The sequence below is a fragment of the Sceloporus occidentalis genome, unplaced genomic scaffold (assembly GCF_023333645.1).
Source record: "Sceloporus occidentalis isolate IW3139 unplaced genomic scaffold, rSceOcc1.0.p SCAF_3, whole genome shotgun sequence".
In the NCBI taxonomy this organism is placed as follows: domain Eukaryota; kingdom Metazoa; phylum Chordata; class Lepidosauria; order Squamata; family Phrynosomatidae; genus Sceloporus; species Sceloporus occidentalis.
The window spans coordinates 220,878,596-220,904,341 of NW_028316983.1; the positions used below are offsets into that span (position 1 = coordinate 220,878,596).

The following is a 25,746-nucleotide window of genomic DNA, read 5'->3' on the forward strand; positions in this document are numbered from 1 at the left end:
TTTTTTACATTGGTCTTACAGTTACTGGAAATACAAGGACTCATTCTTCCTAGACAGAAGGCACACAACAACAAACGTAATAAAATATATCTCAGGAAGTAGAATTCAAAGATATAGAGATCTTGTTGTACCTGTGAGACTAAATGCATCTGAGGAAGCAGACTTTAGTCTAGGAAAGCTCATGCTGACAACTTCTTTCTCCTTACTGTGGCAACCTCCCTCTATCTTCTTGTGGCTGAGCCAGCCGGCTGAGGCCCCACGCGGCTCCACTGCCTCTGGAGCAGGCCTTGCCATGGCTGCCCCCTTCCTTGAGGCCCAGCGCGGTTCTGCTGCTGGAGGGGGCCTTCTTGGCTTTGGCAACTTCCTTCCTCAGGGCCTAGCTCCCTTGCTAGGCCTTGCTGGGCTCAGGAGGGGCTCAGGGCAGGGCCCCCACCACTGCCTGCCACACGGGGCTTCAGCCAGCTTGGCCTCAAGGAGGGAGGCCTCTGCAGCAAGGCCCCCAAACATGGGAAAAAAACATTGTGGAAAATGTCCCCTATGCCCCTTCAAGGTCATTTGGAGGCAAAAGGACTTTTTGATCTTTTGTGAAGGCGGGTATGGTGAGGGCATGCTGCCCTCCAAGGTCTCCTGGGGTGCCAATACAGCCCCCCAGCCTTCCATAGTTGCCCACTCCAGCTGTAGACTGTGTTTGTACAAATGATAAAACGTCTGTCAAATTTGGTGGTATTCTATTAATAAGTCTTGATTTATTTTTGGAACATATTAAAAGCCTTTAAATGGTGGAAAAATAGGAATAAATTGACCCAGAGTATTAAAGCTTTCATAGAACAGCAACATTAATTTGTGTTTATAATTACAAATCAATTATGTCAAAACTGATACTACAGTTTATGTAATTTTCCTTAGACCAACTGAGCTTTTTCTGTCTTTCCACTTCCATGAATAGTGTTCTACATTTATTTCAACAATTCTTTGTTTTGTTCTTATTTCTCAGGTCCAAGTGGTCTGATGTTGCAGTGAAAGAATGCATATTTGAGCTTCCAAATCTCACAATTCAAGCAACAAGGGCCCAAACTTTTCTAATGCAAACCATTTGGCAGAGTTGGGCTTATACTGGAAATGTTAGTTCACCAATTGTGAATGAAGCTTTAGTGAATGAGGCCTTCCAGTTACCAGGTAAATGCTATATATTGTTTTAGCCAATACTGTAGTTTGATAGACTTGCCCTAGCATAATATTTTTTTGGTTTTAGTAAGGGATTATAAACAAAACTTCATATTCTGTCATCCAACTTTTAGGGATGCTTAAATTGGAAAATAAATATTTCATCTATTTGAGTCCTCATGGTTATAATCCAGAATACATCAAACCATTAGGCATTATTTCTGTCAAGAATTTCAAAATGTATTTATGACAGATTCCCCCCCCCCCCATTACAGTTGTATCCTAATGTAATAATCTGATATTAATATGTACAAACATGGAGTAAAACATACTGATGTGGGCTTAATGTAATTTTTGGCCCCTACACCAGGAATGGGAGTCATGCATCCTTCCAATGTTGTCAGTGCAAGTCCCATCAGCGCTAGCTAACTTAGCCAGTGATGCAGAATGCTGGAGTTTGCATTCCAACAGTATGTGGAGAGCTGCACGATTCTCTGCTGTAGACTAAGCGCAAACCTACTTAGTTGCAAATAGGAGAGTAGATGACAATGGAGTTCATGGATGATTTTCTTATGAAACTGAACATGAGGTGAAGCTGTATCTTTAAAAAGCATCACAGGCAGTGTATGCTTAACTCTGTTTTATCATTGTTGGATCATAGCTCCATTCTTCTAGCTTCCAGGCATTTATTATTATTATTACTAACCTTTATTTATAAAGCGCTGTAAATTTAATTTTTCATGACCAACTGAAATGCCAGGTGGATATCTACTGAAATATCCTTAATACACCTCTGTAGGAACTCTTCATTCTGAGACTTTTCTAAAAAGACCCGCTACGAAAACATTGTTGTCTTGGTACTTGGTTGGCATGACTCATGTGTCAGGACACACCATGACTTGCCTAGTGGACAGTGGGTAATCTTGTTGGGGTGGGGTGGGGATTTGCAACAATACCAATGCTATGGTCAGATCTGATTCTCATAATGTTTAGTTTTTCATGGGTAGAACCAAATGGGTCCACGGCATTGCTAATATCCCTTTTGTAGATACTGCTCACCTTCTCATCTCTTCTACATCTTCCCTTGCCTTACTTCATACTGTCATGGTGTTCCCTCGCTTGTTTCTTGCATACTGCTGCTCACTCTCCCATCTCTGCTCATCCCTCTCTTGCCTCACCTTGCATTGTCACAGTCCACTCCTCACTTGCTTCTTGTGCACCACTGCTTGTGTCTTTCACTGCCCTGTCTCTCCTGCTTCTTCCTTGCTTCAGCTTGCTTCATCTTAATGAGCCTCTTACCTGCTTTTTACACACTACTGCTTCTATTCCTATTTTCCTTTTCTCTCCCTTGTCTCACCTTGTATCATTGTGGTGCATGCCTCATTTGTTTCTTATGCACCATGCTCACTCATCTGTCTCTCCTACTCTGTTCCGCACCTCACGTTGTGCTTTTGTAATGAGTCCCTTGCTTGCTTCTTGCACAATGCCTCAGGTCACTCACTCCTCCTTCTCCTTTAATCCCTCTCTCTTACAGCCTCAGTGCTCCCCTTGTTACAGGCTGGGCAGTTTTGGTTGTCAGCTTTGAGGCCTGGAAATATATATATAAAGTATGGAGCATAACCTATAGAGTATGAGATATAAAGTATAAGATAAAATGTAGATAACTATGTGTATCAAAGTGTGTGCGTGCGTGTGTTACTGGGAACAAAACAACAGGTTAATTCCAGTTAAAACACTTAATCAAATGTGAAGAAAGAGATGAGAGTGTCTGCGTTTCTATGAATATTGAGACCAAAGCAAATCTGACCAGTAATGCATTCCTAGCAGGTACAATGGCTGAGGCAATCTGATGAAAGGCAACTAGAAATCAAGATCTAGTGGTACTTGAGATTGTTTATATTATTTCTGATAATCTCATTGGTGGATCAGTCAATGCTTTCATTTTGAATGAATCAGATAGGACAGCTGATAGGCTGGGCAGGGGCTATGGAGAAAATAGAGGAAGCCAAGAGCAATCAGACTGCTTTCACACCATAAGAAGAGAAGGCTACAACATTGCTTTCAAACCATGCTATTCCCGATAAACTCAGGCATGCAAAAAGGTACAACTGGTAAGAAAAACATATAGGCTATGATAAAATAGATATATTTCCCATTCTGACTGCAATGGAAGCCAATTATAGATGATTATTGCTATACAACAGATGTTGTTAGATTTAACAGTGCCCAAGGATACTAACCCTTTGTATGCATGGTTAAGAAATATTTATTTCCTCAACAGATGAGATAGTATTCCTAATGGATAAAGGGCTAAGATAGATTGGTTAGGATGGTATATGTAATTATGACAGAAAAACCTCCTAGAAAGATGCAGAGATAAAGGCTGAGTCCTTGCAGAAGTGTAACATTTGACTTGCCATATTGTTGTTGTGTTCATTTCCAACTTATATTGGCACAGAGACGAACCTATCACGGGCTTTTCTTGGCAAGCTTTGTTTGGGAATGGGTTGCTGTTGCCTTCCTCTGAGGCAAGAGAATGTGACTTGCCCAAGGTTACCCATGGGATTTCTATGGCTGAACAGGGATTTGAACCCTGGTCTCCAGAGTCATAGACTGACATTGAAATCATTATACCACACTGGCTCTCTAAGTTGCCATATACTGTAATATAATGAATATATAATGCATTACATGCAACACAATGTAATGTGGTGAAAGCATGTCAAGAGAAGGGCGACCAAAATGGTGCAAGTTCTGGAAACCATGCCCTATGAAAAACGACTTAGGGAGCTGCTGCTCCAGAGGATATGGAGCAATGGATGCAAACTACAGGAAAAGAGATTTTAGGGAGTTAATCCTGCTGCCTTGGAACATTTTTGCCAACTAAACAAAATTTAGTTTTGAGTAGACCCTGAAATTATTGTCATTAACCTGTCTGATGCAGATGTTTGCTAAGAAATGTTTAAAATGATCTTGTGATAAAAGGCCGAAGCATATGGCCCAGAAGGAGCGGCCTCCGGCCACTCTGGCTTCGATCACGCTGGAACCATAGTGACTGTTTGGCCTGCTTCCAAAGGGGGGCACTGCTGCAGTTTCAAATGGGCCGCTGACAGGAGTGGATTAAATTCGCTCCTTTTTGGGCTGGCTTTTCCCGGCTTGGCACAGCTTCAGAGCAGCTTCTGGCTGCTTTGGGAGTGTGTGTAATGTAAATGGCACACCCCCAAAATGACCAAAAGCCACCTTATTTCTATGTGCTTTTTGGGCCAAAGAATTTTTTTTAAGTTATCCTCTCTAATGCTCTTACTTAGAAAGAAAGATTAATGAAAGTCCAGGGAATGCCATTTTGACATTAGGATGTAGATTTTCTGAAATTAAAGTGTTTAAAAAGGTATGGTTACTGTTACAACTGTTTATTAGTACATCATTCTTTAGCAATGTATTTCTTCCCTAAGAAAACCCAACATAAGTCGACAGGTAACTTGAAGGCATGTGCGCACATGTGCACATACACACACACATGGTATAAGTATAGTGGCCTTGTTCAAATTTCAGTTCAGCCCTGAGCTTATTAAGTGGCCTTCAGCAGGCAATTACTTTTTTTTTACTTGCACATAATAATTATAATAGCAGAATAATTTACTAAAAAAGATTATGGCGGGTTATAAACCGCCGCTTTGCGGCGATCTGCCGCCGCCTCTGTTTGCTCTGTAAGGGAGCCGCTGCAGCCAAACCACGCGGCTCCGTTACGGAGCAAAAAAGAAGCTCCAAAATGGAGCTTCTTTAAGCGGCATCTCTATGATGTCGCGAGGCGCCAGGGGCGGACTCGCGACGTCATAGACGCTGCGACACGTGCGGACACACAGCGTCCGATACGTAAATATGACGGCGGCTGTGTGGAACGGCCGCCGCCATATTGTACGTACAGAATACGTACTAGGGTTAGGGGGGTGCGGAAGCACCGCCCCTTCCTAACCCTAGTACGTATTCATTATGTACTAAATGGCGGTCTGTAACCCGCCTGTGTGTATACTTTGGAGACAAGCTTGGCAAAAGGATTTGTATCACATATTACAAAGTAACAAAATTTATTTATTAATGAGTAACAGTAGCAACTAATTCTAGCTCTTCGATACTTGTACGACGGTCATGTTTTCAAGTCACTTTATCAGAATCTTACTTCACAGTTTTTAGGTTTATGCTGAAACAATATTACATGTATATCTAAAAGGTAATGGATGGTCTCTTTCAACTCTATTATTCTATGATTCTAACTATCAATAAATGTTACCTTTTGCTTTGGAATTTTCGTAAGACTTTTTTTTAAAGTATTTGGCTGCAGCCACATTGATATGCCAGGAGAACATAAATGCAGTTGCATGTGGCTTTGGTTTTCTCTGGGAACTGGAACTTGCTACTACATTTTCCTTGTCCTGTTCAGGTAGTCCATAATTTTGTTGACAGTCCAGTACCATTAATTTGGTATTTTTAGGAAAATTGCTTGCAGACCTTAAATTTCTCTGCTTAAGGTGATCAAATAGGCATTTGAATCCCTCATGTAAATGATGTATTAAAGTTAAAATAAAATCTACTTTCCAGAAAGTAACTGCAAAACTATTTTATGCAAGACTTCATGTGGGATACCTTAATGGTTGAATAATAAATTTTACCTCATAAAAATGAAATTCAATAATACAGTAGCTTTCTCAATGCAGTAGCATCTGGTTAAATCTCAGGAGAGCCAATATTTTCCAACTCATTAGGATCATGTCGTTCTGTATGTCGTCAACATTGACTTAGCCAAGCTACCTTTACTTACATAACCGCCAAACTATTAAATAGGTCTCTTGTGGAGTGAAGTCAAATATTCCTCTTATTTTCCTTTTGCCTTGGAAGAAGAGAAGAAAATGTACATGTTGTAACATTTAAACATCTGGTCAAAACCACATCAGGGTAATGCTAAGGAAAGTAACAGGATTCAGAATTCTTCCCAGGTGTGCATATAAAAAGGGGGTTGGAGTCACTGCATAGTTCTTTAACCACTTAGGAAAAAGATTGAAATATAGTGATTTGCTGTTCTAATGCCCCTGTTTGAAATCTGCTCTTTCCCTCATTCTCTTTTTTAAAAAAAGTATTTTTGAGTTCAGTTGTAATGTAAGTTGTTGCGTGTTAATCATTTCCTTCCAAAGTACTGGCTTGGAATGTGTATTCCACATAATATAGCCAAAACGGCTGCTTATTTTGAACAGTACAGGTTTGATTTTAAACAACATGCAATCTGTGCTTTTGTGAGTAACTGCTTGATTGTGGCATAGTGTGGATACAAGAACCTTCCTGAGTGTAAACATTTTCCTTTTCCTTTGTCGATTGTGGTGCATTACAGAATTCTGATTCATAAATAGGTTTCTATGCTCAATTCTGGTGCACTGTCTTACAGTATATCCATATTGCCTCCGTGGGTCTAGCATGCCATGCCAAAGAAATTGTCATTGTTAGCTTTCATAAAGCAGTTTTTGGCAGTTCTTTTGCATTCAGAAGCAGATGGTTTATAGCTGGCTACAGTTGGAAGCAATGTACAGAACAATTGTTAGGGATGCCTTGGAGAGATTCAGTAGATTTGGTCATCTGAGATTCTCAGTTTTTGAAAAACAATTCTGAGTAATTTTCAGGATTGGTATTTCCTGTAGTTAGTTACATTTCCTGTAGAGAGTTACAACACTTCACAAGTTAGTTTCAGAAAGAAATGTGGTGCTTTATGAAAAGAAGAGTCATGAGGCTACTCAGATCTAGTTTTGAATGCAATTAAGTTTATTTAATTAATGTTCTTTTTTAAAAAAAAAACACCCAGAGATCAAAAAAACTTATTAACATTTGTCACCAGTACTTGTGCAAAATAAAGGCATGTTTAATACTTAAAAGGATAAAATAAATAGTTTTTGGGAGCACAACTGCTTCTTTCAGTAGGCGCTCTCTTTTTAGTCTGTTTGCCTTATTTCTGGTAACACAACTGTAAATATCCCGTTCTTATATGTCTTGGAGTCTAATTAGATTCCCAGGATATTAATGTCATAGAACAGTCAGGTGCAAATATTCTAATTTTCTAATATAAGAAAGTACACCAGAGTTGAAAATCCCACAGTGGATTTAAGTTGGCTGCAACAAGAAAATGGCAGCCAAGCACAACTTTCTTACAAATCTGTGCAAGAAATACATACTATAGTCTTGAGCCAAGATAGATGCTGACAGCTGAGATAGCTTCAAAGCGTTGCTGTTCTGTGTTTTGGCAGCAGAAGGAGCTTCAAAGAAATACTGACTCAGCTGTTTTGCTCCCTCCCCCTTTACTTAATCCTGGGCTTTCATTACCTGTCACCTTTTTCCATGCTAAGTTGAGGAGTTATTTTGTGCTAGTGCTTAAGTCAGTAGACCTAAATACTGAGCAGGTTGAATTGTAAGGGGGCAGGGGCAAAAAAAATAAATAAAAATAAAATAAAATAAAAAAATCACCATCCCTTTTCATAGCTGTTTGTTAGCTTCAGTTGCTGAATAGCCAAGATTGTGCTTACTGAGTACTTTATTAAGCAGACCGAACTGAAATTCTGCTCCTTCCACTTGTGGAGAAAAAAATGCTGGATGATTCCATTGACTTATATTACAGCCTTCCCTCCTGCTCTCTAATGCTTGAGCAACAGTTCTCTGCTGGACATGCTGCAGTATCCCAAGATACTAAACTTCCTCGGTCTAACCTTGAAGCATTAGCTGTTCTTTTCCAAGTCCACCTACGTGTTCCATTATTTCCCCAGTTTCTACTGTTGTTCTGTGTGCAGGAACCTGTGTGATACGTGGTTCATTGACTACTTCAAGGTTAAGAACTGGAAGTTAATGCTTTGGCCACAGTGCACAGCAGCTGTGTATATATTATCAAAGTCAGGAGGCATATAAGAGGAGTAAGAATGTTCTGTCTTATTATCCTCATATACAATGAGCAGGATTCTGTCCCAGAGTCCTGAATGTTGTTGTAAATCAAAAAATCCTAAAGAAATTAAGACCATTTTCTATGAGCAGTGTTACCGCCTTGAAAGACTAATTTATTTATTTTCACTCTTAGTGTATTGCTTTTTCATTGCCAAAGGCAATTCTAGGACAGCATGAATAAAAGACAGCATATGACTATAAAAATTAAACTGGTTTATACAAACTAGAAATAAAATAATCTAGAAATAAATAATTAAAATTAATAAAATATAATAATTAAAATTTAAAAAATCTAGAGCAAATTAGTTTGCAAGTCTAATTCAATTTTAAAATTTCAGGTCACCTCAAAAAGCCGGGACAAGTAGAGCCATTTTAATTTGGTGCAGAAAATAATACCAAGTCAGAATGCTTCTACAGAGAAGATTTCTCTTAAATGCACACTAACCTCTCAGTGTGTCACCCCCAGCATTTGGGCCTCAGAAATTTGGGCTACCAGATTGTGGGCATTAATCTCAATCTACATTTATAGATTGCATGTTCAATTAAAAAAAAACCTCAGCTAACTGAAAAGTTGTTGTTGTGTGCCTTCAAGTCATTTCTGACTTATAGCAACCCTATGGCAAACCTATCAATGGGTTCTCTGGGCAAGATCTGTTCCGAGGAGGTTTGCCATTTGCCTTCCCTGAAGACTGATAGCATGCAACTTGCCCAGGGTCACCCGGTTTCATGGGTTTCATGGCCCAGCAAGGAATCGAACCCTGGTCTCCAATACTCAAACCACTATGCCACACATGTTCTGCATTTTGATTTTTTTTAAAAAACTTTAGCTGTTTTAAAGATTAACCACACTGAATTAGTTGGTCACTAAAATCTTTCTAGCCAGACACTGTAAATATGTAGTTCTGCTGGGAAAGAATGGCTGATTAAAATTTGAGATTGCTAAAATGAATATAAATAAATAAATAATAAAACTTTTATTTATATCCCGCTTTTCTGTTACAAGACAATCAGAGCAGCTCACAACATATTAAAATCCACATTTACAAAATTATGTCCCAAATTCCCCCCGTTAAAACAGGATTAAACATGTACAATTAAAGTATTTATTAAAAACACAATTAAAAAACACAATAAAAATATAACAAGGACAGAGCGGTGGGCTAATCCATGATGTGGGGGGCAGTCATTCTGTGGCCGGGCACTTTATTCAGGAAAGGCCTGCTGGAAGAGATCTGTCTTGACAGCTTGGCAATTTGACGGATCTTGTCCGGCAGGCCGTTCCATAGTTTGGGAGCAATTGCAGAGAAGGCCCTCTGGGAGGTAGCAGTTAGTCTGGTTTTTAAAGGCTGCAATAGATTCCTCCCAGAAGACCTGAGGGTGCGGGGAGGATTATATGGAAGCAGGCGATCCCTCAAATAGGTTGGACCCAAGCCATGTAGGGCTTTAAAGGTTATAACCAACACCTTGTACTGTGCCCAGAAACTAATAGGCAGCCAGTGAAGAGATTTTAAGATGGGTGTAATTCAGTCACTCCTAGTTTTTCCGGCGACCAGCTGGCTGCCATATTTTGCACTAGTTGAAGTTTCCGGACTAGGCACAAGGGTAGCCCCATGTAGAGCGCATTACAGAAATCAAGTCGTGAGGTTACCAGTGAATGTACAATAGTTTCTAGGTCCTTTACTTCCAGGAAAGGGCGCAGCTGGCGTATCAGCCAAAGCTGATAGCAGGCACTCCTGATTGTCGCATTCACTTGGTTCGTCATGTGAAGCGACGGATCTAGGAGCACCCCCAGACTGCGAATACAGTCCTTTGTGGAGAGCGTGACCCCATCTAGGACTGGAGGTTGCAACCCTATACCTGGTTTGGGGGCCCCTACTGTAAGTACCTCTGTTTTGTCTGGATTCAGCTTGAGTTTGTTTTTCCTCATCCAGCCCATTACCGCTTCAAGACACTGATTGATGAGAGAAATGCCATTTGTTGTCATAGCTGCTGATTGGGACATGGAGAAATATATTTGGGTGTCATCAGCGTACTGATAACACCCTGTCCCATGTCTGCGAATGATTTCTCCCAGCGGCTTCATATAAATGTTAAATAGCATCGGGGACAGTATGGCGCCTTGAGGGACGCCACATTTAAGCTCTGTTTTTGAGGAGCGACTCTCCCTGAGCATCACCTTCTGGAATCTACCCGAGAGGAAGGACCGGAACCAGTGGAGTGTAGTGCCACCAATTCCTAACTCTCCCAGGCATTCCAAGAGGATGTTGTGATCTATTGTATCGAAGGCCACTGAGAGGTCTAGAAGCACCAACAGGGTCACGCTTCCTCTGTCAATGCCTAGACGAAGATCGTCAGCCAGAGCAACCATGGCAGTCTCCACCCCATATACTGTCCTGAAGCCGGTTTGAAATGGGTCTAGATAATCGGTTTCATCCAAGATGGCTTGGAGTTGAAGGGCGACAGCCCTCTCGATCACCTTGCTCAAAAATTGCAGATGGGATACAGGCCTGTAGTTCTTCATATCCAGGGGGTCCAGGGAAAGTTTTTTCAGGAGCAGTCTAACAACCGCCTCCTTTAGGCAAGTTGGAACACAACCTTCCCTAAGGGATGCATTGATGACATCTCTAAGAAATGCCCTCAAGGCATCACCCCCCTGGACGGCCAGCCATGATGGGTAGGGATCAAGGGGACATGTCATCTTCTTCACATTTCCAAGGATTTTGTCCACATCATCGGTACTCACGAACTCAAACCGATCCAGTTTAACCTCAACAACGGGTTCACTGGACATCTTATCAGTCGATTCTGCTACAATCCCAGCATCCAGGTTGGCTCTTATCTGAGAGATTTTATCTGCGAAGTAGTTGTTAAAAGCATCACAGCAGGCCATTGTTGGGTTAAGCAAAGGGTTCTGCACAGGTGGAATGCATTAGCAGTTTGTGGTAGAAGAAAAAAAAATGTGATAGGTCCCATCAGTTTCTTTGGTGTTGAAATGGATTTCATTTGTTGCCTTCTGGGCTATTCTGGAATATACACTTTACTTCTGTTATCTTTTATACAAAACCTTTCCTAGTCATGCATACTTTTAATAGTACTTGACACAATGGTAGTTCACGTGCAAAGAGACAACTTATTTTACAGTTTGTAAATACGTCTACACCTGGAAGTGGTCTTTGCTGAATACAAGGAAATGGCTTTCTACAGGATTTTTTCAGTTGCCACTGTAACCATGTTGAAATGTCTGGTACCAGTCATTCATTCACAGCTTGTTTGTTTGTTTGTTTGATGTATTTATTATACCTTGCTCTTCAGTTACGAAGGCTTTCAGATGGGCTTACAAATTGTTAATTTGCCAGCTCCCTGCCTTCAGGTTTACGGTCTAAAAAGAGCTGAAGCTAAGGGTTATAAAATGTCACTCAGTCTATAACAATTAACATACCTACACACACACACACACACACACACACACACACACGTATATGTGTTGTTTGGAAAAAAAATCTCAAATAAATCAAATCATATAATCAAATAAATAAAACAATCCACCAAGTATACAGTAAAAAAAAAACAAAAACAAAAGTCCTGTGGGGAGACTTCCAGTCTCTTGAAATGCACCAATCTTTTTGAAGGCCAAAAATGAATTCAGTTTGAAATAGTATAATTTGTCTTCCTTCAGAAGACAAATGACCATACTGAAAAACTTGATAGGGGAGAATGAAGTCGGCTGGTTTCTGTCAATGACAGTCCACCACTATTTTCAGCCAAATAAATATTTTCAGCCACAGGACTTTTGTCTTTCTACTATAAACTTAATGGATGGTTTTATTTATTTGATTATATTATTTGGTTTATTTGAGAGGTTTCTTTAAAACAGCATATATACATATATAAATAATTTTAATATTATTTTTTATAGATTGAGTGACATTGTATAACCCCGAACTTCAGCTCTTTTATCCTTTGGTATTGGTTAGGTTTTCATTCCCCTTTTGTTGAATTTTGCAGTCTAAATAAGACAGGACACACAAAGAAAATGAGAAGAGGATTAGGTCCAGTAAATACTGCCAGTCCTTCTCTCCCTCCAAGGCCATGGCAGTGGCAGTTGGGATGCCACTTTCATCTGCTTCTGGCCTTAGGCATGATGGAACTGTGCTTCCATCTTCTTTCCCTCCAAGGTCAGGGTAGTGGAAATTGTATGAATGACTTACTTTCATATATTACAAATATTTCAAGTACAGTCGGCCTGCTGTATCAACAGTTTAGCCATCCATGGATTGTAAACATCCGCAGATGGTCTTGCCCCGTTATCTTCAGTGTTGGCACGTGTACGTGTCCTCACCAATGTGGTCATGCACATGTCACATGTCCATAGACAACAATATGACTTGAAGACTTTTTGGTATCTGTGTGTGTGTGGGGGGGGGGGAAGGAACCCTCAACTATACATGTTGCTGTTCTGTTCTTGAAATGTTTATGCATTCCTGATTCTTTTCTTAGTATTTGCTCTGTAGGGCAGCCTGTTAATGAGGATCAGTTCTTATCTGTGCCAGTCTAACATTTTGAGTTATAAAACAAATAACTGTTCCAATCCTTCCTCCAGAAATTCTGACATGGTTTTGAGGGCAGATGGTTACTTGCAGGTGGGACCACTCGCCTGGCTTTATTCTGCATACAAAATATGATTGTTCCTGGCTCTACCCTTATATCTACTGCTTGGCCCCTTTTGTGTTTGGCAACAAGGGGCTGTTAATGGTGACACAAGTAAAGCTGGTTCTTACAGTTAGACCATAGGAATTAAATAACAAGATCTGTTACACATCAGAATATCCAAGCTCTTACTATCAAAACGCAAGTTTATTCTTGACCCCATGTTGCTAAGAGTTCTTTAATGCTATTTTGTACACTTCAGCACCTGTTTCACAGAAAAGGAGTTGTCTTTCTAAGATTTATGTACACAACAGGCCTATCTTGGAGATTGTTTTCATCTGTGTTAGGAACTGTTTGATATTTAAGTTGTGTGACTGTTTCCCAACAAAAGTGATGTGACATCAGCATGGAGGTGCAATAAGAGCTCTCTCAGGATTACTTTAGACAGAATGGAAGACTTTGGGTATGTACGGTTGTGTGGCCTTGAGTATAGTTTATATTTGATATATGAGCTGTCACATAGCTGTTGCATGACTGAGATGTGCCTGTAAGCAATGTAATATGCAGATGGGTTTTCTCTGAAACAAAGCCAGATACTAAATCTGAATGTGTTCATTTGGAGGGTAAAAAAGTACTTCATAAAACATATGGAAGCATTTCTATTTTCTTTCTTTTTTTATTAAATAGCCCTTTTACTCTTTAAGAGTTTTTATGATGCTGAAGCTGGTTACCTGAATTGGAATCTGCATGAACGGGAAATAGAGCAGTGTGGTGAGGACATTGCTCATTTAAATTATCAGTTTTTTAAAACGATTAACTCACTTTTCTAGAACGCTATGTTAGCCTTGGAAGACAATACGTGGAGAAATAATCTTGTTGAAAACAAATTAGATGAAATGTTGAGGTCTGGTATTTTGTTCTTGGCTCCTTTCTCTTTATTTTTCTGAGGGGAAACAAACCGGTAAAGGAAGTCTACCCACTGCCAGATGACATTATAAACAAGGTGTGAGTAACTGCTACAGATTGAAGACTGGATTTCCCTCCTGCAGGACCATAGAGAGCTGCCCCTCTGTTGTTCCCAAATAGTGCCCCTGAAAGCATTTCAGGGGCACCATTAGCCATTTTGGTTTCTTAGAGAGGGCTTTTGCACCTCTAAGGTGCAAGCAGGCTGTTCCCACAGAAGAAAGTTGCAACGCTTTGGGAAGCACAAATGTGGCTTTGAGGAGCCACATGCAGCCCCCAGGTCCCACATTGTCCACCCTTGCAATAAATCAATAAAATACAATAGCAAACCTTTCTGCTTTGTTTACTTATTCCTACAAGAGCAAGAATAACCAAGCAGTTTGCACAAGCTGCTTTATCTGTGGCTTTTCATGTCATGTGAACATGCTCACAGGTATGTTTTTCACAGAACAATGTATGTCTTCTCTCACTACATATTATTTCATATATTTCACTACATAGCATACATACATGAAGGAAGAGCCCTCCCTCCAATCCATCTGCCTTGGTCCAGGCCTCAGAGGGAGTGAAGAACCACTGGACCTCATCCCCTTTTCCTCCACCATTCCCTTCTCCTTTTGTTTCGTGTCTTTTAGATTGTAAGCCTGAGAGCAGGGAACTGTCTGGTTAAAAATAATAATTGTAAGCCACCCTGAGAGCCATTAGGGCTGAAGGGTGGGATATAAATACCTAAATAAATAAATAAATAAATACATTTCATACATACATTTCACTACATGTTATTTTAAACATTTCATTCATTTCTGAGAGTCCTAGTAGACCACAAGTTGAACATGAGTCAACAGTGTGATGTGTTAGCTAAAAAGACCAATGTGATTTTAGAATGCATCAATAGAAGTATAGTGTCTAGATCAAGGGAAGTAATAGTACCACTGTATTCTGCTTTGATCAGGCCTCACCTGGGATACTGTGTCCCGTTCTGGGCACCACAAGTCAGAAAGGATGTTGACAATTTGGAGTGTATCCAGAGGAGGGCCACCGAAATGGTGAAGGATCAGGACACCATGTCTTATGAGGAAAAACTTAGGAAGCAGGGTATATTTAGCGTGGAGAAGTGGTGGTTAAGAGGTGATCTGTTAGTCCTGTTTAAGTATTTGAAGGGGTGTCACACTGAGGATGGAGCAAGCTTGATTTCTCCTGTTCCAGAGACTACTAGAACATGGAACAATGGATGCAAGCAACAAGAAAAGAAATTCCACCTCTTCCTGACAGTAAGAGCTGTTCAACAGTGGAATTCACTCCCTCAGAGTGTGGTGGATGTCAGGATTTGAAGGGTTAAAACACAGCACACAGGGAAATGCTTGATGTGTGTGTTTGGCCATGAGCCTTCAGCAGAGTGGCAAGGCTGATCTAGCACAGCTGAAGCTCATTGTGTTAAGGACTCTTCAGTGTCCAAGTGCAGGTAGCCATGGATGATGAAACATGTGTCTGGATTACAGAGGAGACACATGGCATGGCTACACACCTGAACTCACTGGGTTTGGGAGACCACATGGTCTGGAGTCTGTATAAACCCAGGGGTTGCAAGGGTGTGGTGTGGGTTTGAAGTAGGAGTTGGATTGGTATGTTTTGGAGTTTTAGAGATCTAGTATTGTACTATAGCACTGTGAATAAAGAGCACTTTGGGGACTTTTGTTTCTCTGGTGGTTTATCAGAAGAAGCTACAGCATCGGTTTGCTGTGTGTCCCTGGAGGTTCCTGCATTGCTGCAGTTCCTGGAAGACATCCAGTTGCTGTCATCCCAATTGGCCTCTAGGAGCCACACTTCGGCTTCTGGAAATTTGCCAGCTCTGCTCCAAGGGTCTGGTTTAACCCCAGGACTCATTTGAGTTGCTGACAAGGGTTGTTGGACCCCAGCAGTTGCGCTGACAGTGGAGTCCCCTTCATTTGGTCTTTAAACAGAGGCTGGGTGGCCCTCTGTCGGGGGTGGGAGTGCTCTGATTGTGATTTTCTGCATGGCAGGGGATTGGACTGGATGGTCTCTTCCTTTGGTCTCTTCCAGCTCTATAATTCTATGATACATAATACATTCTGTCATATATTTTTCTGATATAGATCTTTCATCTTATTACTGTATGCTTCCTGATGTATGTAAATGCAATAGGCTTACTTATTCCTAACTTTTTAGACATATTACCTATTTATTTTCATGCTATGCTTCTGAAATATGGATTTTGCTTGGTTTAATCAGTTTTGCAGCCTGTCTTCTATAGCTGAAATTACTTTCTATATATAAAATGTTTGAGTGTTAATGCTTTGAAACCATTACGAGCATTGAGATTTTGGTTCCTGTTCTGTATTTATCACATTCATTTGACTTAAAGAGGGTTTACTAGAGCTAGTATTTCAGTGTCTTCTGAAGTATGTACTGTGTTTATAACTTGCTTTTCCTTGAAAAGGTCAGCCAGTGATACATGACTCCTACTATGGTTTGTTCTTTTCAGATCTATCTATATTGTCTATTTTGTACCTGGGAATAAACAAATAGATTTATTTTTCTTGTTTTGTTGTTCTCGGTAAAACAAAATAAAATGGTTTTTAACTGGGCTACAGTGGGGTATGGTTAGAGTTGTGATTCCATACACTTAATATAGTATTTCCCAGTACACAAAATGCACACAAGAGCTCTTTGTAATACTTGGTATGCAGCACAGATTTGTAATTAATGTAAATAAAGTATATTTATGTAGGTAAGGTAATTCCCTGAGCTCTTAATCAGCCTACAACAACCACTGATGATCCTCTATGGCTAAGCCTCTCATAATGCTGCTTTTGAGGCTCTGAGGGTCCCCCCCCACCACCACCTTTGTTAACTCATAGTGTAGGCTGTTTTTCAGGTGTTGAGCCAAAAAGACTTCCCCCCCTTTTTTTTGTTTGTTTGTTTTGTTTGATTCCCATTTTTAATTTCTCCAGAGAGTTTTACTTCCTATGACAGGGTTAATCTTTATTTCAAATGCTTGAATATTTATATTGTCCATACACTGTGTGGTCACTGGGTGGAACAGCAGCAACTGTTTTCCATTGTTTCCATTATCTTCTCGTCACTTTTCTTTCTGCAGCATGTTCTTAAATGTATGGATCTGGTTGCTTATTTTAAAAATAGCAAGACACACTGCTGCTTTGTTTAGCTTGCAGATCCTGAAATAGTGTCTGTGATAGATTGCATACACCTTTTTGGGCATTCTTTTGTCTTATGCATTAGTGATAATAAAGATCTGGTGCCATTTAAAAGAACTGCCTGCTTCACTGCTATTGAAACATTCAAAGAAAAATCTCTTGGTGCATTCTATGACACTCACTGATAACATCTGGCCCCAAAACAAATACATAGAGTAAATCTTGCTATCTTAGCCTCAAAGTTTGCAATTCTGTGAACATTTACATATAATTCTCATTCAACTTACTGGGACTTGCTTCTGACTAAAATACAGAGGCTTACAATATCAGTTTGTTGGTTTCCCATACTTTTTACATTTAATGCAGATATTTTGAAAATGAACATGAATAGTCAGAGGTAATTATTTCTGTGGTTTCATACAAAAATACTCTATGGCTGAGATCCTATTTCAGAGACTGTGATTGATAACTTCTAGATGTCATGACTACATCCCTGACAAGATGCACATTCCTTCTAGTGAATTGTGGTGGTGCAAATCAGGGAGTCTGTTGCAAAGTGTGAGTTCGTGTTGAGCAGTAGGTCCCACTGGACTCTGGTGCCCACACTATTGGCTCCATTTTCACAATGTTCCCAGAGATTTAACTTCATATGTGCTCCCTCCTAAGGACCCAAGCATTACTTAATTTTGCAATTCACCTGTATGTGATCCTGAGGCAGTTTATAATGATGCAAATTAAAACAGTGCAAATTAAACAAATTAAACTGTGTCCAGTTCTGACACCACAGTTCAAAAAGGAGGTTGTCAGGCTGGAGCATATCCAAAGGAGGGCCATCAAAAAATTTTATTTATTTTTTATTTATTTAGGTATTTATATCCCGCCCTTCAGCCCTAATGGCTCTCAGGGCAGCTTACGTTTATTATTTTTTAACCAGACAGTTCCCTGCCCACAGGCTTACAATCTAAAAGACACGACACAAAAGGAGCAGGGAATGGTGGGGGGGAGGGGATCAGGTCCAGCATTCTTCTCTCCCTCTGAGGCCTGGACCAAGGCAGATGGACTGGAGGGAGGACTCTGCTTCTTCCAGGCAGGCCTGGTGGAGCTCGCCTGCCTCTCTCCCCTTTAAGATGGTGGCTGAAGGGGGGGGGGCTAGTCTTCTTCCAGGCAAGGCAGTTGGAGCTCACCTGCCCCTCTCTCTCCCTTCAAGATGGTGGCTGATGAAGGATGATGAAGGGTCTGGAAACCATGCTTTATGAGGAAAGACTTAGGGAGCCGGTTATGTTTTACCTGGAGAAGAGACAGTTAAGGGGTGATATGATAGCCCTGTTTATGTATTTGAAGGGATGTCATATTGAGGAGGTAGCAAGCTTGTTTTCTGCTGCTCCAGAGATTAGAACACTGAACAGTGGATGCAAGCTTCAGGAAAAGAAATTCCATCTCAACATTAGGAAGAACTTCCTGACAGTAAGAGCTGTTCAGCAGTGGAATGCACTGCCTTGGAGAGTGGTGGAGTCTTCTTTGGAAATCTTTAAGCAGAGGCTGGATGTCCTTCTGTCAGGGATGCTTTGCATGGCAGGGGGTTGGACTCGATGGCCCTTGTGGTCTCTTCCAACTCTATGATTCTATGAACAGGATGCTGAAGTAATGTTTAATCAAATTAAATTACTCTCCTCTTCCCATAAAGTTTTAACGAATACACGCGCATGCACACGTACGCGCATGCGCGCGCACACACACAGTGCGCCCTTTTTATATGTGGTGGATCCGTTCCGGACCCCCCCGATGTAAAAAAAACCCGCGTATGCTCGAGCCCCATTGAAAGTAATGGGGCTCGTGCATGGCGGAGCAGTGCGCGCGTGCGCCATAGGTCCACACCCCATTAAGCTTAATGAGACATGCCACTGCTTGCGCCCCGTGTGCTCCTGCAGGTTCCCTCGCAGCTTTCAGCATATGCTGAAAGCCGCATATAGTGTGCCCGCATATGGCGCGGGCGCACTGTATATATATCCCCAACAGAAATGAATTAAAATCGTTCAATACCTCTAATGCCCTTTTCTGAACAAAAAGGATTAAACTTAATTAAATGTCCCTCCCTGAATGCCTCTATGCTTACTAATCACAAAATAATATCTTTATAATTAGTGGCCCCACTGATTGCAACACCCAGAATAAATGCAACAGCCAACGACTGAATTAATTATTATACTGGTTTGCCAGATTTATTATATGTGAGAAAATCCTCCCAAATGGCATGCACCAATGCACTTTAGCCTAATTGGTTGAAAAGGGGGGCAGGGTTTTGCTGGATGGCCTAAGATGGCAGTTCCTAGACTGGATGAAAATGACCCCATGAGGTGGCCCAAGATGGTAGCCCCCAGGAGATGGACAAAATAGCACCGCACCCTACTGAACAGAATGGCCTCTGCCAGGTGGGCCAAGATTCTCCCAACTGACTCCTTATTAGTAATGCTGAGCTGTGTGGCTTTGTGGCTCCAGCTGGAACAGACTCTCTCTCTGACAACAGAGGAGGGAGAGTTATACACATACTTGCGATGGTTGCCTTGTAGCTCTTTCCACTACTCCTCAGTCTTATGCACCTCTCTGGTGCCCCAAGCAATTCCAGAGACCAGAGTGTGAAGGGGACACATGTCTTAAATAGGCTTCTTTTTTGAAGGTAGCAGGGGGAGAAGATATTAGATTGGTGTACAGCCCATTGTGGTGGAGGGCTAGTCTCTGGAACTGCTTCCACCAGACATGAGACCAGGTGGTGGTGGAAGGAGACTGTCCTTGGGGCTGACCTGGGATTGACACTCTGTCACAAAGTCATGGACTTTGGGGGGGGAGCACTCCAGGTTTGGCCTACTAAATAAGACTGTATGAGATAGCCCAGTCTCGATTAAGAAGAAGAAGAGCCCTCCCTCCAGTCCATCTGCCTTGCTCCAGGCCTCAGAGAGAGAGAAGAACTGCTGGATCTGATCCCCTTCCTCACCACCATTCCCTTCTCCTTTTGTGTCAAAGTGTCTTTTTAGATTGTAAGCCTGAGGGCAGAGAACTGTCTAATTAAAATAATAATTGTAAGCCGCTTTGAGAGCCTTTAGGGCTGAAGGGCAGGGTATAAATACCATAAATAAATAAATAAATAAATAAATAGCAACCAATCTCTTTGGATTGCCCTTGGTGCTTCGCTCAAGGGATAGCTGGGGAGGTGTCCTCTTCTTGCACCTTCAGTGTTCTTGAGTTGCCTGTAAGAGTTAGCTTGTTTTTGTCAGTTTGCTTATTCCCAGCCCTTAAACAGTTTAAAGAGTGAATAAAATGACCCTTGTTTGTTCCAGCTGCTGTGTCTTGTCTCATTATTTCATGGTGGGTCAACAATGTATTCACATTGTATTTTGTATTTGGAGTTGAGCACACAGGAAACAGACCTAAAATGGATTATACAAGTCATAGATGTCTGCTAGGAAGTAAACATTTAAATATATTAAGTGCTGTATACATTTATGTACTAAATAAAGAAAACTAAAATTAAAATATCCCCGCTCGGTTAAAATTTTAACTGAAACTCCATTTTTCAGTGAATGATACTCATATTTCAGTTTTTTCTTAAGCATATTTCCTATGCTACCAGTCTATGTTATCGCCATTGCCTATCTGAGTTATAATAAACCTGGATTCTATTGTAAATTCACCAGAGAGCTTAATGGGAGTTAAGACGTGCCCCCTTTGCTCAGTATTTTTGCTTTGTTTTAAGAATTTGTGTGTGGTTGTGCTCACTCAGATGGTCTCTAGTTCTTAAAAAAAGCATGTTTGTATGCTCTGTATTGGTAAATGTATATACTAGCTGTGCACCATTGAAATGTCAGGCCTTTTGCTGCCAGACAGAATGGAGACCTTGGCAGTAATATTACAAGTTCTGTATGTAGTGGTTGCATTGCAAGTGTCCCTGAGAGAAATGTGGGTAAAAATCATAGTGTGATGCATTTCAGTATTGAATTAATTTGTAAAAGAATGTCTGCTTCTTATTTTGAAGATAATACTGTATTAATGCATACTAGGCATATGAAAACAATTATGGAAATAAGGGTGTGGGATCTGAGCTGCATTTTCAGTTGGAATGTAGTACAGCTTCTGTTAAAGACCCATGTAATTCAACACCTCTGCTAATAGAGATATTAATGTTACTTTTTAAGGGTAATGATCTCTTCCATCTTCACATGTCTCTGTTGTTTTTGTTGGGAGAGATATTGCCATATATAGTCATAGATAAATTGCTCTGAAAGTTCCAGTGTTGATTGATTTTTGACACACTTCCTCTTCTCCTTTATCTTTGCTTGTAACTAGAACAAACTGGATCCAAATTTACTCTCCATTTGAAATATAGTCTGTCAAGTTTTCCTTTGAATGTAGGATTAGAATCTCCTTCCTACAAAACAGTATATTTTATATATTATATGTTACAGCTGAATGTATTGATCTGTCTCAGAAAACTCATGAGACATAGAATTATATCCATCAAGTTTAACTTGAGAAAAATGAATTATTCTTATGCAGTGGTACAATAAATTTGAAATTTGGACCATTAACATGCCCATGAAATGATCTAAAACAGCCATATCTATTGAGTATTATGTACGGTCAGAAAACTATAAACATTTAGCAAAAGAGCATGGATGGTCAGTCTTCAGGCTTGTGGGATTTTCTTTGTTTTTTACTAGACTTCAGGTATCCAACTACTGGAACTTAGGGCAAAAAATAACAAAATGAAAATAAAAAAATCTGAGTCTGATAATTTGTGTAAAGTAACAGAACAACCAGACTCATGATTCTGCTACCCAAGAATACAGTTATTGTCACACAGGCATTCTTTTTATTTTGTTGGATGATATTGTTAAACAATTGAGAGGCAGAAATCCCTTTGAATCAACTGTATGCCACACAATTAGATCTACTGCTACATCCAGGACTACCCTCTGCCCATACTTGGGAGTAGTAGACACTGTTCAATATAGCCTCTATGTAATCATTTTTGGTTTATCATCTTCGAGCCTGGTAACTTATGCATTGGTGCATCTCAAGCTATCTGTTGTGGAGGACCAGCAAATCCACCTCCCCAGTGTGCAGGGAGCAGTACTACAATTGTTGCCATTAGTTACCATTGCTTATTTTTTCCCTGGACATTTGCCAGGGATTGGCAGCCAATTGCATCAGGGCTGGCACCAGTCTGTGAATCATCACTTTGAGTAGCACTGCCTTATGTGATAGGATGCCCCCTGAAAATTCTCCAAATCATTGGCTTATTATTATTATTATTATTTATGCACCCAGGCCTCAAATCTAAGTGAATTTTATAGGACTATAATTATATAAAACTGAATTGCTTCATCCCATGTGCTATCCTGTTTAATTTCACAGTTTTCATTTCAGCTGTCTAATCAGTCATACAAATCATAATGGTGCTGTTATTGTAAGTAAATTTTCTACATTGATTTCTGTCTCTTAGATAGAACCTACAGATTGAATAGGGAAGTGGTGGAAGCATGCACTTCAGATACACAATAACTGATAAGATTTAAAGTGTTGTTTTTTTTTTTAAATATCTATTATATTCAGGGCTTCAGAATATAAAAATGAAAATCTGTGTGTAACTAATAGCAGCAGGTATCTTATTAACATGTACATTTAAGATACTGATATCTGTGACATCAGACAACTGTAGACAACGTGCTGACAGAACATACTGTGAATGGAGACTTTTATACCAGTTTCCCCTGTGTTAAGCAGATTTTAATAAAATTATTTGTTTTATCTCATTTTTATCATGCTGATCTTGCTTCCCTCTCTATGAATCCATTCAAAGCAGATCCATGAAGTCTGTGTTTTAAAAAAGATTATATTTTTATTGTTCCTTTGCATTAAAATAATGCAAACTCAAAACAGCGATTGTCTACTGACTTAATTATGAAGAGATGGAAGAGATAGTATTTACTGGAGGCGAAGAAGTTCTTAAAGATTAAGCAGTTGTGCTGGTTCCAAACAAGTAACAGAGCACACATTTTGCTAACTTAAGACATGCCTTAATTCCATTAACTGTGGTCTAATATGTTGTGCATCCCACTCTTGGTAAACCACAGTGGCATTTACTGGCTATTGCTTCAAAGCACCACTGTTTTTCATCCTTTTTCATTGACGAAATGTGTCAGAGCAACATTAACTAAAGTCTGGAAAACAGTTCTCAAGGCTTTTGCCTTTAATGAAAAATCTAACATGTAGTGCACTTGCTGATATAATCAAGTCAATGGAATTTCCAAAATCTTGACTCATTGTCTTCAGACTATGAAGCAATATTTTTTATGAAGTAGTTTTAAAATGCATTTTTTTGAGGTAGAGAGCATATGGATTAGAAAGGTCTGTTTGCAACAGCAATCAGCAGTGATCATGGTGTTGTATTACAATCACCCTATAAAATAGCCTGTATTTTTTTAAAAATGGAGAACTAAAAGAGAAGTTGTGTGTAAAGGGGAAGTATCCATATTTGTGAAGCACGTGAGAGGTCTGGAGCCTCTTATATTTTGAGATTGTTTCTCCAGCTGTCCTGATGAACATTAGTTTTCAGTCTGCAAACCTCTATGACTTTAGCTTTCATTTTAACTTTGTTTATAGTAATTATGGTTATGGTGACTAGAGAGAGATTTAATTATAATGTTTCCCAGACCCTTGTAGTAAAATAACCAAGGCAAGAGCTAAGCCATATTTTAAAATGCTTGCAGTGTTTCTCTGCACAGTCATAGACAGCAGAAATTGGCGTCCCCATTTCCACGATTCAGTCTATTACTGTACTATTTGCTGGCACCATGGAGCTGTTTCTGAATCGTCTCCTCTCAGAAAATGGCATAGAGTTCTTTTTGACATTTCTTGTCTTTGGTCTGATCAACATTTCTTGTTCCTTGCCTGATTAATTAAATAATTCATTTATGTTTGCTGCAATGCAAAGAGCACCGTTCTTGGCACACTCAGTGCAGAAGTGGAAGAGGAAAAGGCTACAGAACGGAGAACACTATCAGCTATGCCCCTAGGCTGGGAGGATTTTCCACTCTCAGGCATCCCAAACATATCATTCCTTAGCCATTCAGTAGAGATGCTGTTGGAGCATGAGGCTGATAGTCATTTTGGCCTATCCTGCTCCTAGCAAGCCATATGGTTCTGTTGTCCACCTTCCCTGTTGTACCTCTGGTTGTCTTTTACACAATTCAAAGTATCCATTTCACCTGCAGAAACTGGCAAGCTCTCTATTTGCAGTCCCCTGAGCTTTAAGCTTCTCCAATAGCATAAGTGTGCAGGTGTATTACACTTGTATTGCAGGTTTAATTCTGCCATCTTTTTCTGTTTAGATACATGCAGATCCTTTGTTTTGCCATTAATGTTTTAAATACCCTATTTCCATTTTTTTCAGCTAATAATGAATGTCAATTAGGTTGGAAGTTCAGGGGTAACTTTCAGGTTTCAATGTTAGATTACCATATTCAAGTTTTGCAAAATTTATTTTAATTAAATGATACCAAGCATACCAGTTATTGCCTATTAAATGATACCAACTGCAGTACCCTGCCACTGGACTGGATGTTGAATTTTGGCTGGTGCATTTTGTAGTGATAGAATGTGATCTCTTTTCACTTTAAGGAAAAGTTTAATATGGTCTGCCTGTGCACTGTCCAGATGTCAGAGATGAGAAGAGCAATTGCATGTATGTGTTAAGATATTACAGACACAATCTAGAATATTGTTGGACTGTTGGAGGATAGTCTCAAGTTACTTTGTTCCTCTTTGGTTTGTTGGGCCTGTACATTTTATTTGTAGGTGTTTTATAAGTACAGTTTATATGTAGGTGCTTTTGTCACTGATACAGTTAGCAATAGCACAACAAATAGAAATGTTTGTGTCTTTGTGTCACTTCCAAGAAGAAACAGGAAGCACAGATAGGAGGGCATTACAGTTTCTCAAAGACATGTATCAAAGGAATATGCTAATTTAAACATCCTGTCTATTGAGTGCACATTGGTTGCATATCTTTTAAAATTAAATGTTTTAAAGGTCAGATCAAAGCAGAACAGAATTACCTGAAATGTGAGAAATAATACTATGGTGGTTCTGTAACAGCATTGCTTGTTACCTTTATTTGTAAGAGAAAGTGATGTTTCAAATGTTTCAGCCCTCTGTGTATTTCTGAGCAGAGAGTTGATCTCTACAGCTGCTCATCCATTTTTAGGCACTCCTGTATTGAGTAAGTTTGCATACATCAACCTTGCCCAATCTGGTGTATTCCAGGTCTGTGAGGCTACAATTCCCTTCACTGCAAGTCAGCATGACCATTTGGTGAAGGCTAGTTAATGCATTTCTAGCAGGTTATATGCCTATTTTCCTTACCCTTCTAATCGTTTTCTCATTCTCTGAAAATTGCTTCTGTTAATTACCTTTTAATGGTGAGCGGGTTTGTCTTAATGAATGAGGTAGTAAAAGCCAACACAGGGTTTTGGAGACAAAAGAAAATTTCAAACCAGCTCAGGGTAGAGGACTCAATTGCCTAATGGTGGGAAAAAGGGGAAAAGAACAAAACAACCAGTTTGACTTCACTCTTAGATAGATACACACATGCGTGCTTGCATGTACACACAAAAATTATAGCATTTACAGCCAATTCCTACTTACGTTTATTCAGTTATGGACCCTGATGTGTTCAGTGGGCATTATTCCAAAGTAAGATTGTTTAGACTTGCAGCCTTAAACAATGAACATACAAGCATTCTGGACTGCATCTTTCAGATTTGTTCGTCCT

General features: G+C 40.0%; 1 protein-coding gene across 3 annotated transcripts in view; it reads left to right on the forward strand.

The window, feature by feature from the left end:
* Nucleotides 1-25,746, forward strand: part of VPS13B (vacuolar protein sorting 13 homolog B) — a 472,964-nt gene that overhangs the window by 103,423 nt on the left and 343,795 nt on the right. For all 3 annotated transcript variants that reach the window (XM_089517705.1, XM_089517703.1, XM_089517704.1), the window contains exon 17: nt 995-1,176. In XM_089517705.1, coding sequence (XP_089373831.1) covers nt 995-1,176 — 182 coding nt within the window. The remainder of the gene's footprint in view (nt 1-994; nt 1,177-25,746) is intronic.